The sequence below is a fragment of the Centropristis striata genome, chromosome 17, assembly GCF_030273125.1.
Source record: "Centropristis striata isolate RG_2023a ecotype Rhode Island chromosome 17, C.striata_1.0, whole genome shotgun sequence".
Taxonomy (NCBI): domain Eukaryota; kingdom Metazoa; phylum Chordata; class Actinopteri; order Perciformes; family Serranidae; genus Centropristis; species Centropristis striata.
In genome coordinates, this window is record NC_081533.1 from 16152839 (window position 1) to 16172639 (window position 19801).

The 19801-nt window shown below is 38.7% G+C and overlaps 1 protein-coding gene across 1 annotated transcript in view; it reads right to left on the reverse strand.

Annotated features, from left to right (window-relative positions):
* The window catches only part of zgc:109889 (uncharacterized protein LOC553542 homolog), a 66973-nt gene that overhangs the window by 13447 nt on the left and 33725 nt on the right, over positions 1–19801 (reverse strand). Inside the window, exons 2-4 of the mRNA XM_059354604.1 lie at positions 13820–13964; positions 8867–9001; positions 354–507 (exon numbers count right to left, since the gene is read on the reverse strand). Of these exons, the coding sequence (XP_059210587.1) occupies positions 354–507; positions 8867–9001; positions 13820–13952 (422 nt within the window). The 5' untranslated portion in view covers positions 13953–13964. The remainder of the gene's footprint in view (positions 1–353; positions 508–8866; positions 9002–13819; positions 13965–19801) is intronic.

Below are 19801 nucleotides of genomic sequence, written 5' to 3' on the forward strand. Positions count from 1 at the left end.
AGAGATTCTACAGACGCAGACAAGTTGTTCTACATTTTGACTGAACATGATTCGATTACTGTCTGACTCAAATGAGTCATGTTTCACATGATACTGTTGGTCTGTGTTGGTCGCACAAATAGCCTGCATCACATATTTTCCATCTTGCCGGCTCCGCAGGTTCACATTGATCCCAGCTCGAACAGTCCCTCAATTTAACACCTTTTGTACTACTGTACCAGGGTCTCTTGGCCTCCCCCATTACGCCTCCGCTACGTTCCGATTGGTGTAAGTGTAAATATCGCGGCTTGAAATGACAGTGTGAAAGGGGCTATATAACTCCCAATAGAAAACAGCTCGGCTACACTATTAACCTGTAAGGGCTGAGAATGTTGAGTGGAGGAGGTTTGTCACAGCGATGGTACATCTCCACCACGGGGTTGGGGACGGAGGTCCTGGACACCACCTGCTGGTCCTGGATGGTGCTGCTCTTAAAGGCCTTCCTCATATTGATATCCTGAAGGGAGACTGGAAGGGAAATGGAAACGGAGAAAGGGATTAGTAACCAGTACAGTAAACAACTTGACAGTTACGACATAATCCCTCAAAACAGCTGTTTTAACTCTTCAAGTGTCGGTTTAACGGCTAAATCCTGCATGTGCAGCACTGTCCTCTGATCTCAGTTCAGCAAAGTTTACGCTCCTGAATCAAGGCAGGTTTTGTGGGATTGAAGGAGGAAATATGATCTCCTGTTTGTACACTTAATAAACACTGTTAATCAGCCAGCACATGCCTACTTAATTTCAATTTATAAAAGTAAGCTTCAGACTTTTAATTTGTTGAAAAAAAAACAAGATAAAACTTGCATTTCTGGGCAATGTTACGTAGATTTCATGGGAATGCCAAAGAGTGACTTGTTGCAGATTCAGTGGCTCTAATATGGATAGATCTATAATAACATTACAGACAACCAGGATGCAAAAGGGAAATGTAATTAGATTTTTTCAGGGCAAAAATACAAGATTATGTATTTTTATTGGATTTATTGGATTCTTTCCATTTACAGTGGAAGAAGCAGTTCTTGTGTCCCTTCTGGTAAATAAAATAAATTAAGTCATTTTTTATTGTACCCATTGCTCATTTGTCTAAGTCCCCAATGCAATCCATTTAGCATGCACAGTTCTGTCTTTTCTCAAAGCAAGAAAAGTTTGGAAATTAGATGTTTAGTAGTAATTTAGTAGCTTGAGTCACACAGAACAGGATGCCACTTTTACTGCAGAAGTGCAGTCCCAGAAACCCAATGTGACTCTGTCGGACACAGGAATGTAAAAGAAAATGGAACAGAAGCACAAACCCAAAACACCAAATCAGAAAGCAGCTACAAGAAGATTTGAACTAGTTAGGAAACTAACTAATTTAAAAATGAGAGTGATGATTTTTTTGGCCCACAGACAGGAAGAAATGGTGTTTATATTTTCTCAGGCAAAGTTTGTCAGTAAGCAGTACTGCAAGTTAGAATCAGAATATCTTTATCTTTATAATAACCAAAATCATTATCAAGAAAACCATGGAAAATATCTAGATATCAGCTCTTAAATTGGGCTTTTTTGTTGTTATCATTATATTTGTCCAAACAAATATACATTAATTTGTACCAGGCATTAAAATGAACAATAAACTGAAGAAAACAAGGGTGGTCTAATCATTTTTTCCATGACTGTAGACTAACATGTAATACAGACAGCTCACATACTGTATGCACTCAAACACACACAGAAGGTGATAACAGGACAGCAGGGACAGCTTGGTCTTAGAGCTTGTTGCACCAGCTTAACAAGTATCTTTCACACACACACACACACACACACACACACACACACACACACACACACACACGTCTTTATATAGTTGTGAGGGCCACGATCATTGAGTTGTTTGTGAGGACCACCAGTTCCCCTAGCCCAATACACACATTTCAGGGTTTACCATCTCTGTTAGGACCTTCCCTGAAATTCATACAGATGATTAATTGATTAATTAAGGCCTTTAGAGGCTATCCTAGAATTTTCTTTGTGAGGATGAGGCAAAATGTCCTCACAACTACAAATGTCCTCACAATGTTGGTCTTCTGCCAGGGGTTGGTCCTCACAACTACATTAAGACAAGCACACACACACACACACACACTATAACCTGCGTGTTGTTGGTGCTCTACATGCTTTTTGTGTGTTATGCAGCGTGTAGGACTGCATGATAATGTGATTTGTCTACATGTAACAGGAGCCAGTTTGCGTGTGTGTGTGTGTGTGTGTGTGTGTGTGTGTGTGTGTGTGTGAAAGGGAGAGTGAGAGACAGAGAAAATGCTTCCTGTATGTGTGTCAATCCTTTAACCCTCCCCAGAGGAGATTTAACGTGACGGTACTGCAATGCTATCCAGGATCTAGCAGATGGCTAACCACACACACTGGCTGGTTGGGTTTACATCGGCCCCGTGTATAATGAGGTTAAACCGTGTCAGCGTGACATATGTTTCTGCCAGTGATTTACTTGACTTCTGTACTGTATACTGTGTGTGTGTGTGCTATCAACAGCATTATTAAAAAAATCTGAAAGGAGGAGCGTGTACGGTTTAACCTCTTGTCCGCAAATTCCTCAAAAACTAAAGAGCGATTGCCTGTTTGATCTCTGTGCGAATCTGTGTGTGTGTGTGTGCGCGCGAGCCTGTGTGTGTGTGTGTGTGTGTGTGTGCAGATTCTGCAGTCAGCACACACTCCTGTCTGCTCAGTGTTTGATCATTCCCTCCTAAGCTTCTGTCCCCGCGGCCAAATGAATAATCCACAAAACTAGCAGCTAATGCAACTTTCATTCAGACACATCTTCAAAGAGACCTCCAGCTTCTCCCTCTCTCTCTTTTTAACACACACACACACACACACACACACACACACACACACACACACACACACACACACACACACACACACACACACACACACACACACACACACACACACACACACACACACACACACACACACACACACACACACACACACACACACACACACACACACACACACACACACACACACACTAACCCAACTGTCTCTTCATCACCTCTAGCTCCGTCTCTCATAACTCTAATTTTAACACTCATCTTCTTCTAACATGCGTACAAACATGTTGATTGCTGGTTGGTTTGCAGCAGTCTGACTTCCACATTTACCTGAATTTAACAACCGATTTAATATCTGGATCTCGTTTGATCCATCCGAGTAAAACGAGACATGTTAGATGAATGAATAATACGGAAGCCCTAAACGGCCAAGCATTCATATATTTTTCTCCCTCCGTTTTCTCGTGATAACGAGTTAATTTCATTTGTTTTCTCAAGATCTCGAGAAAATTATCTCATGGGAAAAAAAAATCTGAATGCATGGCTGTTTAGGGCTTCCGTAGAATAATACTTTTAAGGAGAAGTTGTGTGACTGTTACGGGTAGGATGCATCACTCTTTTTTATCATAAACACAGTGTGATAAGTTGATTCTCCAGGGTCAGACTCATGGCACTCAACGTACAAGCTTTCCTTTGTGCAGCAGCACTTTCACATGAACTCTGCAGATGAGATACAACAACAGACGACATAAGGTTGTCTTTTACTTTCCTGAACCACATGCAATATGTGAAATGGATTTTTTTAAAACAGGTTTTTCTATAATGATTACACATTACTTGTATGAGCATTGCTGTTGAATGTACTATGAAAGCATTTAAAAAAAAAAAAAAAAAATGCAAAAAAAGTTTCTAGTATGGGTAAATGGACGATATGCAAAAAAATAAAATAACGGTACACTGCAAATAAAGTCCTCAATATATATACAGTCATGGAAAAAATGATTAGACCACCCTTGCTTTCTTCAATTTCTTGTTCATTTGATAGCCTGGTACAACTAAAGGTACGTTTGGTTGGACAAATATAATGATTACAACAAAAAAGGCTCATAAGCGTTTCATTTAAGAGCTGATATCTAGACATTTTCCATGGTTTTCTTGATAATGATTTTGGTTATTATCAAGAAAACCATGGAAAATGGCTAGATATCAGCTCTTAAATTAAAGTATTATTTAACTCTGAACAAATATAATAACAACAAAAATAGCTTAAACAAATTAAATTAAATTGAATTAAATCATTTCCTTTAATTCTTCCTTCCTTCCTTTAATTCTTCCTTCCTTTCATTCTTCCTTCCTTCCTTTAATTCTTTCTTTCTTCCTTCCTTCCTTTCATTCTTCCTTCCTTTCCTCCTTCCTTCCTCCCTTCCTTTCATTCTTCCTTCCTTCCTTTCATTCGTCCTTCCTTCCTTTCATCCTTCCTTCCATCCTTCCTTTCTTTAATTCTTCCTTCCTTCCTTTAATTCTTTCATTCTTCCTTCCTTCCTTCCTTTCATTCTTCCTTCCATCCTTTCATTCTTCCTTTCTTTAATTATTCCTTCCTTTCCTCCTTCCTTGCTTTTCTTCTTCCTTTCATTCATTCATTCATTCTTCCCTCCTTTCATTCTTCCAATTCTCCCTTTTTTCCTACACTCTTTCTTCCTTCTTGCCTTTCATTAACCATTCCTTAATTTCTTTCTCTCTTCCTTGATCCCCTCTTCCTTTAATTGTCTCGTTTTTCTCAATTTATTTCCTCCTTTCATTGCCTCCCTTCCTTTCCTTATTCTCCCTTCCTACTTTTTCTCTTTCATCCTTCCTTTGTTCCTTAAAACATACAGGACTTCACTTGGCTGCCAGTTTTGAGACAAAAACACAGCAAAAAAAAGAAAGAAGAAGTTAAATTGAGCAGTAGTGAGGGATGAGAAAGAAAAGTGCGAAGATGTGAGCGAGATGAGAGACGCGGGAGAGTAACAGATGACGGAGTGAATGTGTGCTAGGAAACGACAAATTGGTGGTGCGTGGGAGGAAGAGGCATGGAGACGAAGGAGAGATGAAAGAGTGGAGCGAAGGGAGGAAGAGTGAGAGAGAGAGAGGGAGGGAGTGCAAGACAGAGGACTGCTGAGCTTTTTCTTTTCATCCTCGTCTGTGCAGCAGCTCGATCTGACGCTCCGTCTGAGACGCCGTGCTGCAGAATGACTAGGCAGTATCAGCAAGAAGAGAGGGAGAGAGAGAGGGTTAGGGTTAGAGAGAGAGAGGGAGAGGGAGAGAGAGGGAGGGAGGGAGAGAGAGAGAGAGAGGGTTAGGGTCAGAGAGAGAGAGAGAGAGGGAGAGAGAGAGAGAGAGAGAGAGGGGGAGAAAGAGGGTTAGGGTTAGGTTTAGAGAGAGAGAAAGAGGGAGAGAGATAGAGAGGGAGAGAGAGGGAGGAGGATAGAGAGAGAGAGAAGAAAAAATAGAGGCGGACTTAAAGGGGGAGGAGGCTGAGTGAGACAGAGAGGAAGGAATACATAGAGGGATGGAGAGAGAGATCAAAAGACAGAAAGAGAAATAAAGAAATACAGGAAAGAGGGAGGGAAGATGTGAGAGATGGTTTGATGGGGAGAGAGAAAAGAAGAGGAAGAAAAGTAAGAATACAGAGAATGGAGGAAAAAATAAGGGAGGGCTTGAGGGAAAAAGGTGAAGTTGATTAAAAGGACAGATGGAGGTAGACAAAGGAAGAAGGTAGAGAAAAGGAAGAGTGGAAAATGGGGAGCAAATAAGATAGAAATAGAAGAGAGGCAGAAAGAATAAAGTAGAAGAGAGGGAGATGGAAACAAGGAAGACGGGGGAGGAAGGGGAGAAAATAAATGAGAAGGGGAAGAAAAAATAAAGGCAACCTGAGGAAAAAAGGGAAGAAAGAAAAGAGCAGTGGACTACATTGAAGTTCAGTTTGAGCCTGTGGGGCCACCGTACTCAATCCTCCTGTACGTGCTGACTGGATCATTACAGTCCAGTCTGACCGCCACAGTGTGTGTGTGTGTGTGTGTGTGTGTGTGTGCCTATCAATTACTGCAATACGAAAATTGACCTTCAGAGTTAGTGAAAAGCTTAATGATGGAGATAATGATCATGGCTCGCACTACACACACACACACACACACACACACACACACACACACACACAACTGGAGTGTAATAGGAGTGTGTCTTTCTGATACCTTAACACACTCAGATGGTACACAAACACACACATGGGTATGGAGATAACGACATAAGGATACAGCAGACACACGTCAAATTAGGAGAGTGGAACAGGTTGCGCACACACACGCTCACACTCACGCACGCACGCACGCACACACACACACACACACACAGAGTCACACACAGAGTCACACACACACACACACACACACACACAAACAATATTATGACAGTTGCATTATGACACGATCACGCACACGCACACACACACACACACACACACACACTATTATGACAGTTGCAGGGACATTTTATCAATAAATAATTAGCATAGCCATTACAAATGCTGCAGGCTGGCATCAGGGGGAAGCAATGACACACACATCTGCACAACACGCACACGCATACACAGGAACAGACCTTTAAAAAAATAACTAATAAACTAATAAGTACTAAGATACACACTCTTTATCACACAAGTCCACTCACAGATAGGGATGTAAAATCCATCTGGGGCTCAAGCAAGAACACAAAACGCACACACTCTAACCACAAGACACGCAAAGATCCATAGCAATGAAAAAACACACACAAAAAGAAAGAAAACACAGACACGCCTGAGACTGACTTCAAATGTACACAGGCATTTTTCAGAACAGGGTGTTTCCCTTCTTTTTTTCTAAAAAAAACACGTGTGGAAATAAATCCTTAAAGCTATGTTGGATAGTTACAAAGAAGAAGAAGAAAAAGAAGATGTTGGTTGATAAGAAGCCTATAAAAAAACAGGTGCACCAAAACCAGGTGCTGCAATGGTGCTCCAATCGTTTTTGCATTCATTCCTTTGTATTCCTATGTGTGTGATTGTGTAGAAGCAGTACTAGCAAGAAGATTAAGTCGAAATAAATACAGTTATATACAGGAGTTGGAGGTAGTTCATGGCATTAGTACTACCAGTACCAGCACTCTCATTTTTTCTTTCTTTCTTTTTCAGTCCTTGCTTTTTATTTATTTTGTCCCGTGTCTAATGTCAAGGGCCCTTGGGTTTTCCTGAGATAAACCATATAAACTTAAGTTATTATTATTATTACTTTTGGGACACACAAACACACTGACTCACTCACCCTCCAAGATGTTTTCACTGACCTAAAATGCAGTTTGCATGTGGACGAAAGGTCACATAAGAAGCTACATTTTAAAACATACCTGTGTGGACTAGGTCCGAGACTGCACTTATCATAATCCTCCAAGACAGAGGACCTTTAAAGGGTCACACACACACATACAGAGGCTCTTTGTCCTTTGTGATCATCTCTGTCCACCATTAACCCATTTAGTCCTAAAACGGCTGTGACAGAAGTGTCAACGCTTCTACTTAATAATAGATTTTTCAGCCTCTGTAGCAGATAGAAATGAAATTCAAAAAGTATTTGAGAGCTTATAGCTGTTATATCTGAGCTCCCTCCGCTACAGTTGTCTTCCTCCATGATTTCAGTTCTGGAAAAGTCCCATGTTGCATTGCGACACTCCCACATGTATTCTCATTTTGTGTCTTTTTTTAGTCATTTTGTGTCTTTTTTGGTCATTTTGTGTCTTTTTTACAGTCATTTTTTGTCTTTTTTGGTCATTTTGTGTCTTTTTTGGTCTTTTTTTTTTAGTCCTTTTGTGTCTTTTTTTGGTCATTTTGTGTTTTTTATTGGTCATTTTGAGTCTTTTTGTGTCTTTTTTTGTCCTTTTGTGTCTTTTATTGTCATTTTGTGTCTATTTTTGGTGATGACTTCAAAGTTCTGGAAAAGTCCCATGTTGCATTGCGACACTCCCATATGTATTCTCATTTTGTGTCTTTTTTTAGTCATTTTGTGTCTTTTTTGGTCATTTTCTAGTCATGTTGTGTCTTTTTTGGTCATTTTGTGTCTTTTTTACAGTCATTTTTTGTCTTTTTTGGTCTTTTTGTGTCTTTTTGAGTCTTTTTGTGTCTTTTTTTGTCCTTTTGTGTCTTTTTTTGTCATTTTGTGTCTATTTTTGGTGATGACTTCAAAGTTCTGGAAAAGTCCCATGTTGCATTGCGACACTCCCATATGTATTCTCATTTTGCGTCTTTTTTTAGTCATTTTGTGTCTTTTTTGGTCATTTTCTAGTCATGTTGTGTCTTTTTTGGTCATTTTGTGTCTTTTTTATAGTCATTTTTTGTCTTTTTTGGTCATTTTGTGTCTTTTTGAGTCTTTTTGTGTCTTTTTTTGTCCTTTTGTGTCTTTTTTTGTCATTTTGTGTCTATTTTTGGTGATGACTTCAAAGTTCTGGAAAAGTCCCATGTTGCATTGCGACACTCCCACATGTATTCTCATTTTGTGTCTTTTTTTAGTCATTTTGTGTCTTTTTTGGTCATTTTCTAGTCATGTTGTGTCTTTTTTGGTCATTTTGTGTCTTTTTTACAGTCATTTTTTGTCTTTTTTGGTCATTTTGTGTCTTTTTGTGTCTTTTTTTTTTTAGTCCTTTTGTGTCTTTTTTTGGTCATTTTGTGTCTTTTTGAGTCATTTTGTGTCTTTTTTTGTCATTTTGTGTCTATTTTTGGTGATGACTTCAAAGTTCTGGAAAGTCCCATGTTGCATTGCGACACTCCCACATGTATTCTGATGCATTTCATTGGCCAAGAGACCGAAAATAGGTGGAAAAAACTACAAATACTACAAAACGATGTATCCGCTTTCCCGGTTTTAATGGTAGAAATGCGATAATGCTTTCCCGCCTTAAATGGGTTAATCCACACAGCGTCCCTACCTTCCTCCACAGTGGAGTCGAGCTGGGTGACTTTCACGGCCAGCTGGTCCACTCTCTCCTGCAGGCTGCTCATCCTCAGGTAGAAGCTGTTGGCTTCGTTAAACAGCTCTCCAAATATGTCCTCTGCATGGCGACCTGGACAGAAACGCACAAAAACACACGTTTGAGACTGCAGCTGAACAATATGCTCTTTCATCCCGGGGAAGTTAACAGAGTGCATTCACATGTTCATGTTGGCCAGCTGAGCTCCGGCTCCCAGCTGCCAGCCATAGTCACGCTGAAAAAGAAATCCACTAGACTTCTATTTGCAGAAGAATGATGAAAGTGGTTTTACAGTGGATTGTAGTCCAAAATAAAGTTTTGGTTTGAGAAGAACACTTGAAATAGTTCTCTTTGTGCAGGTTAGGCAGCAGGCATTAATCCTCAGAACTCCAAGCATGTTTAAGAGGTTTTTGGACATTTTTTTGCCCCATTCTCTCACTGTGGACTCATTTTTCACTGCAATATACACTCCTGATTAAAATCTTAACCGTGGGGTTACTCACTACTAAGTCCTTTTTGACACTTTTAGTTCTGTTTTGGGGTTTTTTGGGCAATGGTCTTAAACTTTTGATCAGCAGCCGAACAGCCTGTTTGAGTTTAAATGCAGTTTTTTATTTTTTATTGTGCAATAATACAATACAGTGATATGGACAGACAGACAAATAGTGCAATAATACAGTACAGTGACATAGACAGACAGGGAGTGAATATTAAACGACAACAATGGTACCCCTGTGTGTGTGTGTGTGTGTGTGTATATATATATTTTAATTTTATTTCCATTTTAGTAATACCACTTTCTCTGCCTAATAATGATACATAATATTAGTATTTAACTGCTAGATCTATAACTTAAATGCAGTTTTTAATAAATTGCCTACTATTTTTTTTTGTCTCGAATAGCGAATGGTCCAAATTTTTCACCTGGTCTTAAGATTTTGATCAGGAGTGTATAAGTCCTGGCCCTCTAGGGAAACAGCACAATCATGGTTAAAAATAAGGAGAACTCAATAATCAATTTTGCCCAGTTTAACTCTGTAATAATGCTATGAATCATGTTCATCAAGTTAATTTTTTTTTTTACAATTTATTTGACAAAAAATGGAATTTATATAAACAACACTTTCCCCAAGTAGGGTACTCACATTCTACACATATTGAACTATTTACAATTATATAACCTCGACTCACAACCTCTCCTGTCCTCTCCTCTTTGTTCTGTGTAAGTTAAACTGCAGTTCAGTCAAAGTTTCACAGATTTTTTGAAATGTGACTGTGACTGCACTTTCACACCCTTTCCTGTCCTCTCCTCTCAGCTCTGTGTAAACTACTTGCACTTCTGAATATTTGTCAAGTGACCATTCGTCTCAGAGTCATTCATGGCTTTCTAATTTTGCTAAGAAGTGCAAAATTTATTTTATATATATATATATATATATATATATATATACATATATATATATATATATATACATATATATATATATATACATATATATATATATATATATATATATATTACAGCATCTAGTAAAATATAACATTTTATTTTTGGGATTTTTTTTTAATGAGATGTAGAATATGGTGATTTTGAAGAAATGTCACTATTTCCAGCATAGACTTGGTTATTTATCTGAGAGGAAGCATTCCTCACATGATTTATTTTTTGGGGAAATTTGAATGAAACTGATGGTAATTTCTGTTTTTACAGTTTCTGGATAAATGGTGACATTTCTGCAATTTTTAAAACTAATACTATCTCAACAACCAGCAGGTTTGACATTTCAAACCTGCTGGTTGTTGAGATAGGAGGGTTCAGGTTTGATGTGGACAAACACAAATGAATGACTCCCACAACCCTCAGTGTGATACAGTCCAAAGAAAATAAAATAAAAAATTCAGATATAGCCAGATAAAACAGGAGATGCACGAGAAGAGAAATTTACAGAGACGGAGGTCAGGTGATGCTGTTCCTCCCTCCGTCTGTCTCAGTAGGACAGGCTGCCTCCTGCTGTGCACCTGTCGGATTGAGACTTCCTGTCTGCCAGTGTGTGCGTGAGACAGAAATGTATGCATACTGTATTTACTGCCTTCCTCAATCGCGCCGTCACCTCGAAACCAAATAAAATGCGCACACACACACACACACACACACACACACACACATTCTTGTACTTTTATCTTTGTGAGGACCCTCATTGGAATAGTGAATTCCCTTGCAGGGTTATAATAGTTTTGAATTTTTCATTAGTGTTAGGTTTTTGTAATGGGGTATTTGTTGGGTGGGAGATTAAAAGAGGTCACAGTAAATTTTGCCTTTATTTCCTTTGTCTTATCCATCTTCATTATGTATGAAAAAAGTTGACAAAGACGAAAACGAAGGACATTGTCACTATAATTTTAGTTAGTTTTGTAACCACACAATACAGTTTCAGTTAGTTAAATAATTATCTTTTTTCAAACATGAACCTAGTTATAACCTGAACCCTTAAAACAAAGTCTGAAATCTCAAAAAAGCCTTTAAAGAAGTGAGGACCGGCCGAAATTTCCTCACTTTGCAAAAATGTCCTCACTCTGTTGGTTAAAAACATGTTGTGGTCCTCACGATGTAGGAAGTACAAGAACACACACACACACACCTGCTGCATACCCTGAACGTCTCCATCTCTGCTCCGTTTCTCTGTCTCTCGGCCCACGACATGACAGATGGAGCAGAGGCAGAGCGCTCACTCATTCGCAGTGAGCTGTCGCTGAATTTAATTTAAACAAGAACTGTTAATCAAATTTAAAAAGATCTTTTTCCCCCTAACGTTTCCACTGAATGATTTATTTTCTGGAATAGGTTTGTGCTGTGCGACTCAACGTTCAAATGAACTATGCGGGCTTCTAACGAGCTATTCAGGGTGAAAAGATTCGTGGTAATGAATATTGATTATGATGCATCTGGACACTGATCTGCAGTACTGACTCATCACATTGTGTCACGGTGAACATGTTTATGTGCGGTTATTGGATTTAATAAAAATCCACCTTCTATTGACCCTTTTAAACAGTCTATTTCAAACGTACAGCTGTCCTTATAGTCCGGTTGACAGCCCATAGAGCCCCATTGTGGACCCGGAAAAGTTTTATGATAGAAATATATAGTATGGGTTCCCAGCATGCAGAAACTATACAATGCTAATTTGCATATGTTGGGCAATTTGTGTAATTTAGCTAATTAGCATAAATTAGCATAATCCCTTTATTGGTCATATTATGGAACTACTTGGCCAAATGATACAATGTTAGCATGTTTTTGAAAGACTTTAGAAAGGCCTGGTGTTCCATCATTCAAAGACGTGATGCCCAATACCATTATTGTGGAATTTAGAAATAACTATAGGATCCAATTAATTCCTGAACACTGAACATTTTTATCCTCCAAAAATCTGTCTAAATCGCCCCAAAAAACTCAGCTTAATGAGAGTAAAAACGTGACCAAACCAGGTTTAAATAGTGATTTTGAATCTTGAATCTTTGAATCAAAATGTCATATATGGACTCAGCATCTCCAGTAACCCCTAAAACATGCTGCCATTGTCCATTTTGGCCAAGCAGCTCCTATAATATGATCAATATAGGTGATTATGCTAATGCATGCTAATTAGCTAAATTACACAAATTGCCCAACATATGCAAATTAGCATCCAGCAGTTTCTGCATGCTGGGGACCCATACTATATATTTCTATCATAAAACTTTGGTGTACTCAACATTTCCGGGTTCACCTTTCTGTCAACTGGACTATTAAGGCTTCTTCCTCTCACCAAACAACTGCTGAAATGTATCGAATCGTCACGTGCAGACATTGCTTGCTTCACATTTAACACTTAACATGTCTCAAGTGATGTGATTTCAAGAACACAGCTCTGAATTCATTAGTTTCGGGTGTGAATGCACTTAAAATGCTGAGGATGACACATCAGGATCTCATAATCTCTGGTTGCTCGTGAGTCATTTGGAGGGTGTCAGGCATGCATTTGACCTACTGTGGTGTGGTGTAAACACAATGAGTTGTGAGTTTCTGTGCAGTTAAATCAAGTGTGCAGATGACAATCCTGTTCTTTAGCTCTATGGCTAAGGGAAATGGGTATTTTTAGCTGTGCAAGGCTCCAGGGTTGGCAGTGTTGGTCCGTTAAGCTGCATTCACACCAAATCAGGTGTTGGGGGCGGAAATGCCAGTCCAGTTTATTTGAATGCGGGTAATGTAGTAAACTGGGCTGCAGGGGATGCTGAAAAGTTGGCCCCGTGGCTAAAAAGTTGAAAAAGAATAAACTTTTGAAAAACGAAAGCCGACAACCCTGCCATGATGGCGTACAAAGACCAGGCGGCAACCTCCGGGTCCGAGCAGGGAGGCAAACCAGGAAGTGCCTTAAGCTGCATTCTACCGAAAATTCCAGCAGGGGGCGGTGACAGTGTGGCTACCTTTGATTGACAGATCACTAACAAGGCGAGCCGTCATCAGGAGAGAAGCAGAACAATGCGTATCCACGGAAACGTGTCGATAAAGTTATATATAACATTATATAGATATAAAAAAGGACGTTGACCGGTTTGGTCTCATAACTTTGACCCTTTCACTGTATTTTCACTTAATGACAGTTTATTTAAACGTTTTGTTCATTAAATGTCTTGTTCAGCGTTTGGTTGGACTAACAGACACTCCAAGGACTCGCTGCTCAGTTTTCTGAGGTCAGTAACTTACATTTTGTTTTTGTTATTTGCTAGCCGAAACTAACATCCCAGTTAATGCTAACATGAATTAGCAGCAGCTTCTCTCAGTCAGGTTGAGGTGTAGAGAGGCGTGATTTTAACTAAACTACTGTAAGTGCAAAACATTACTCTTGTTCTGAACCACAGGGTACTCACTCAGACTGCCCAGCTGTTTGATGATGGCAGCCAAGGTGCTGTTGGTAACACACTCCAGTTCACTGGTCACCCCATCTGGCAACGCCCCACGGCACAGGTGCCTGGGCTCAATGTTCCTCTTCACCAACGGCATCCTGGTCTAGGCCTGAGGAAACCACAGACAGGGGAGAGAGATGATTAGTTAATGGGGAGAATTAGCCATCCAAGCACAGCTACCTGTTAGCTTAACCCTTTGATGCACAACATGGGTCTAAAGTGACCCGACAGTTTTTATGTTCTATATCTTTGCAATAAATTATTTTCATCATTCAGTATTCCAGGTTTTCCTCAATTAGTTTGTTTTTGATCATCATACATCCTAACTTATGTTTTCCTTTATTCATTTTTTAATAAAATCCCTTTTTGTGTTACTACCCTTCTAATGCACAATATGGGTCAAAAATTACCCATATCCATTTTTTTTGCTAAGTAGCTTGCTAAGCTAACTACTTAGCTAACTTTTTGACTAAGTAGCTTGCTAAGCTAACTACTTAGATGACTTCTTGGCTAAGTAGCTTGCTAAGCTAACTACTTAGCTAACTTCTTGGCTAGGTATTTAGCTAAGTATCTTGCTAAGCTAACTACTTAGCTAACTTCTTGGCTAGGTATTTAGCTAAGTAGCTTGCTAATCTAACTACTTAGCTAACTTCCTGGCTAAATAGTTAGCTTAGCAAGCTACTTAGCCAAGTAGTTAGCTATGTAATAATGCAAAAACTTTTTTTCTTCATAAAGTATGAGAGGCAAAATGGAAATAATGATCTGTTGTTATCAAAAACAAGATATTTAAAGAATACTTGGAATTTTCAATCATAAAATAAGTTGATATCAAAAGATAGAGCACAGAAACACAGAGCAGCATTAAATAACATGGGAAATCAATGCAGGTCATTTTTGACCCATGTTGTGCATTAGAAGTGTTAAAGACACCACACCCTAAATATGTTCTGACATCCCCAAAACTGTGTCTGAAGCAGCTCAGCTGAAAAGGTAAAATTAGTACATCAACATCATTAAAGCTGCACACTGACAGATAGGAGCAGCAGAAAGCGGGGGGGGGGGGGGGGGCTGTGCTTCGTGACTGCTGATGGAAACGGAGGTGTCATGTCCGCCGTGGGGCGCAGTCGCTCATCACACAGCTTAATGTCAATGCGGCTGGGATGAGCCAAGAGCCAAATGAGCCGGAAAGAAGTTTCTAAATGGTGCTAACGAGCCGCAACTGTAGCCAGAGAGACCACGGGGGACAGAGAGAGGGGTTAGAAGATGACAAAAAGGAGAAGATAGAAAGAATAAAAGAGTGATAGAGAGCAACCGTGACAATGTGAGAGAAGAAAGAGAATGTGCTCTAAAAGAAAGGCTGTCAGTGTGTGAGCGGCCACAAGGGACGAGCTACATATAGATCCAGTATGTCATATGATGTGAGCCAGGCGTCCTGGTGCTGGCTGAACAAGAAGCCTCAGTTATCAGGGCGAAGTGGAAAAGGGAACAATTTAATGCCCAAATGAAGCAGAATGCGTACCAAGTGTTTAAACCTGTAAAGATATATATTTACTTTAAAATTTAAGCAAATGAGTCAGTGGGGATTAACATTAACCTCTGAAACTTTTAGCAGATTGTATAGGTTTTAAGGACCCTTCTTTTAGCAGTAGTGCAACATTTAACATATTTTATTAACCCATTTAGGCCTAAAACGCCTGGAAAGAATGGCTGTAAAACCTCTGGCCGATTTTAAAATAACCCCCTAAAACCTGAAGTTTTCTGTAAATTCAACAGAAGTGTTAACGCTTCCTACTAAATAATAGATTTTTCAGCCTCTGTAGCAGATAGAAATGAAATTTAAAAAGTATTTGAGAGCTTACAGCTGTTATATCTGAGCTCCTCCGCTATAGTCGTCTTCCACCATGATTTCAGTTCTGGAAAAGTCCCATGTTGCATTGCGACACTCCCACATGTATTCTCATTTTGTGTCTTTTTTGGTCATTTTGTGTCTTTTTGCATCTTTTTTTTTTGTCATTTTGTGTCCTTGTGTGTCTTTTTTTAGTCATTTTGTGTCTTTCTTTGGTCATTTTGTGTCTTTTTTTAGTAATTTTGTATCTTTTTGAGTCTTTTTTGGTCATTTTGTGTCTTTTTTTAGTAATTTTGTATCTTTTTGAGTCTTTTTTGGTCATTTTGTGTCTTTTTTTTAGTAATTTTGTATCTTTTTGAGTCTTTTTTGGTCATTTTGTGTCTTTTTCTGGTGATGATTTCAAAGTTCTGGAAAAGTCCCATGTTGCATTGCGGTACTCCCACATGTATTCTGATGCATTTAATTGGCCAAGAGACCAAAAATAGGTGTAAAGAACTACAAATACTACAAAATGACGTATCCGCTTTCCCGGCATTAATGGGTTCAAGCTCATAAATTAACAGGTCAGCATTAACAGCAACTGCAGACTGTAATTTGACCCTGGCTGCACTTTGAAGTGAGTGATCATGACCGACACAGAGAGAGAAAGTGAGGAAAGGAAGTTGGATAAAAGTGAGTGAGAGTTACCGACAGAGCCGTACACGTGAGAGGAAACTGCTCAGCTCTGAACTCTCAATGTGGGACATGCTTGTTATTTTTGGGCCATGATTCTGTGTGAGTGTGTGTTAGAATTAAAGTATGTGTGACTTTTCCTCTGTGTGTGTGTGTGTGTCTGTGTGTGTGTGTGTGTGTGCATATGTGCATGTGGGAGGTGTGGGAGTTCCCAGGTCAGTGCTCTGGAAACGTGCCAATCTAGCACTCTCTCCCACATTTCTAATATAATCTAGTTCAATTAATATGTCCGGGATGGGAGGAATGTGTGTGTGTTCATCTGAATCTTTAGGATAAAAGACATCATGCGAATAAACACTGATTTACACACTTCCCAGGCAAAAAAACATGTTTACGTGCTCCTTAATTTATTTGTCTAGCCTGCACCACACATGCCAACTTTAATAAAAAGTGACTAGTTTGTCCTCTTTATGTCTCCGTCTCTCGCTCCTTTTCCGCTCTTCCTCCCTCTAATAGCGTCTGACATTCAATTACACAAACCACCTCAGATTGTGCCGACTTGTCTTAAGAGTGTGATGGAGCTTCCCTGGAGGCCCAAACAAACACCTTCAATGCTTTAATGCAGGGGTCTCGAACTCAAATTACCTGGGGGCCCCTGGAGGCAGTATCAAAATGACCAAAAAGAGATACAAAATTATTTTAAAAAGACACAAAATGACCAAAAAGACACAAAATTACTAAAAGAAGACACAAAATGACCAAAAAAAGACACAAAATGATGGAAAAAACACTAAATTACTTCAAAAAGACACAAAATGACCAAAAAATACACAGAATTACCAAAAAAGACACAAAATTACTAAAAGACACAAAATTACAAAAAATTATACAAAATTATTTTTGAAAGACACAAAATGACCCAAAAAAGACACGAAATTACGAAAAAAAGACACAAAATGACAGAATAAACAAAATTATTTAAAAAAGAAACAAAATGACCAAAAAAGACACATAATTATAAAAAAAGACACAAAATTATTAAAAAAAATTAAAAAAGACACAAAATTACCAAAAAAAGACACAGAATTATTAAAAAGACACAGAATTACCAAAAAAGACACAAAATTGTTTTGAAAAAAGACACAAAATGACACAAAAAGACAAAATTTCCAAAAAAAGACACAAAATGACCCAAAAAAGAAACAAAATTAGACACGGAAGACAGAATTATTAAAAAAGACACAAAATTAAAGTGCCATTCATATAAAACTCACATTAAACTTTCATATCAAGGTGGGGGCCACAAAATATCGTCACGACTAGTCTGTCCTCTTTATGTCTCCGTCTCTCTCTTCCTCCCTCTAATAGCGTCTGACATTCAATTACACAAACCACCTCAGATTGTGCCGACTTGTCTTAAGAGTGTGATGGAGCTTCCCTGGAAGTGTGCGAGCCGATATCGACCCCCCTCCTCCAGCTGTTGTAAATAATCTAACACCACGGCTGTTTAATAATGCAAACACGCTCCTCCTCATCCTCCGCCGTCGCCTCGATAGCTGCTCTTCAACTCTTATTTGTCTCATCTGTACGGCCCCTCCTCCCTCCCCGCTCGGCATATTCTCTCCATCTTCTTCTCTGTGTCATTAATAAATCAGAAAGGTTGAATATCTCTTCCTCTGACTCCCCAGTGTCCAAAAAAACAGTGTGGGTATTCCCCCCATGTCTGTGTTCGTCTGGCAGTGTGTGTTTCTGTCTGTGAATGTGTGCAAGATAACGGGGGTTGTGTGTTCTACATGTCTGGGTTCGTGATGCAGGTGCTCTAAAACACACTCTCTGACTCCATTTTGACCCAAAGGCACTTATCTCCCCACAGAAGCCCATTCAGGTCAGCTCCAGGGCAGAGTGACATCAGCCTGGTGTCCTACACAACATGCTGGAGACAAAGGATTAACAATGGAGGCCCAAACAAACACCTACAATGCTTTAATGCAAGGGTCTCAAACTCAAATTACCTGGGTGCCACTGGAGGCAGAATCAAAATGACCAAAAAGAGACACAAAATGACAAAAAAGACACAAAATGACAAAAGAAGACAAAATCTCCAAAGAAGACCCAATTACAAAAAAGACACAAATTGACTGAAAAAACACTAAATTACTTTAAAAAGTGACCCAAAAATACACAGAATTACCAAAAAAAGATACAAAATTATTTTAAAAAAGACACAAAAAAAGCCAAAAAAGACACAAAATGAGAAAAAAACTAAATTACTTAAAGAAGAAACAAAGTGACCAAAAAGACACAAAATTATTAACAAAAGGAGACAAAATTATTTTAAAAAGACACAAAATTACCAAAAAAGACACAAAATTACTAAAAAGGACACAAAATTATTTAAAAAAAGACACATTTAAAAAAACGACAAAATTACGAAAAAAAGTAAATAAACGGACCTTCTACACACAACACGGTAAAGTGCCATTCATGTAAAACTCACATTAAAGTTTCATATCAAGGTGGGGGCCACAAAATATCGTCACAAGGGCCGCAATTGGCCCGCGGGCCGCGAGTTTGAGACCCATGCTTTAATGTTTGCTGCATTGCAGCAGCGACATATCTGATTTAGTTTTATTTTCATGAGCTCTGGCTCATTCCTTGGTCATAAGGACCCTCCTACATTAGTTTATGTATCTCAGCGTCTCTTCCACTGATCTGTGCAACAACAAATGTGTCATGAATCATCATGAAATTAGGTTAAAAAACAACAACTGACGTGGTCGTCTTTCTGTGAGGTTTCTCACATACAGAATCAATTATCTTCTGCTGTGAGACGCTCTAGCCTCATATTGTCACGCCTGGTAATCATTTACATACCCAACACCTCCCGTCTGTCAGATGAGGCCATTAATACACTGACATCATGTTTTAAATCCTGTTGACAGGTGAAACACCCCAAAGCAGTCCTCTGCATTTACCTCAATGATCAAAATGGCAGAATGAAGCACCAAATGAAGCACATCAAGGAGGAAAATATCAACACTTTTTCAGGCCTGTCATGATAACTATATTGGTTAGTTCAGGGGTCTCAAACTCTAATTACCTGGGGGCCGCTGGAGGCAGCATCAAAATGACCAAGAAAAGACATAAAATGACAGAAAAAAACTAAATTACTTAAAAAAGACACAAAATTACCAAAAAAAGGACACAAAATTACCAAAAAATACACAGAATTATCAAAAAAGACACTAAATGAATTATGAAAATGAAAAAATAAATAAATAATAAAAATAATAAAATAAATAATAAAATAAATATTCTTAATAATACTATTAATACATTAATTAAATTAAAAATGAAAAAACAAATAAATAATACAAATAATAAATAATTGGATAAATATTAATAATACTATTAATACATTAATTAAA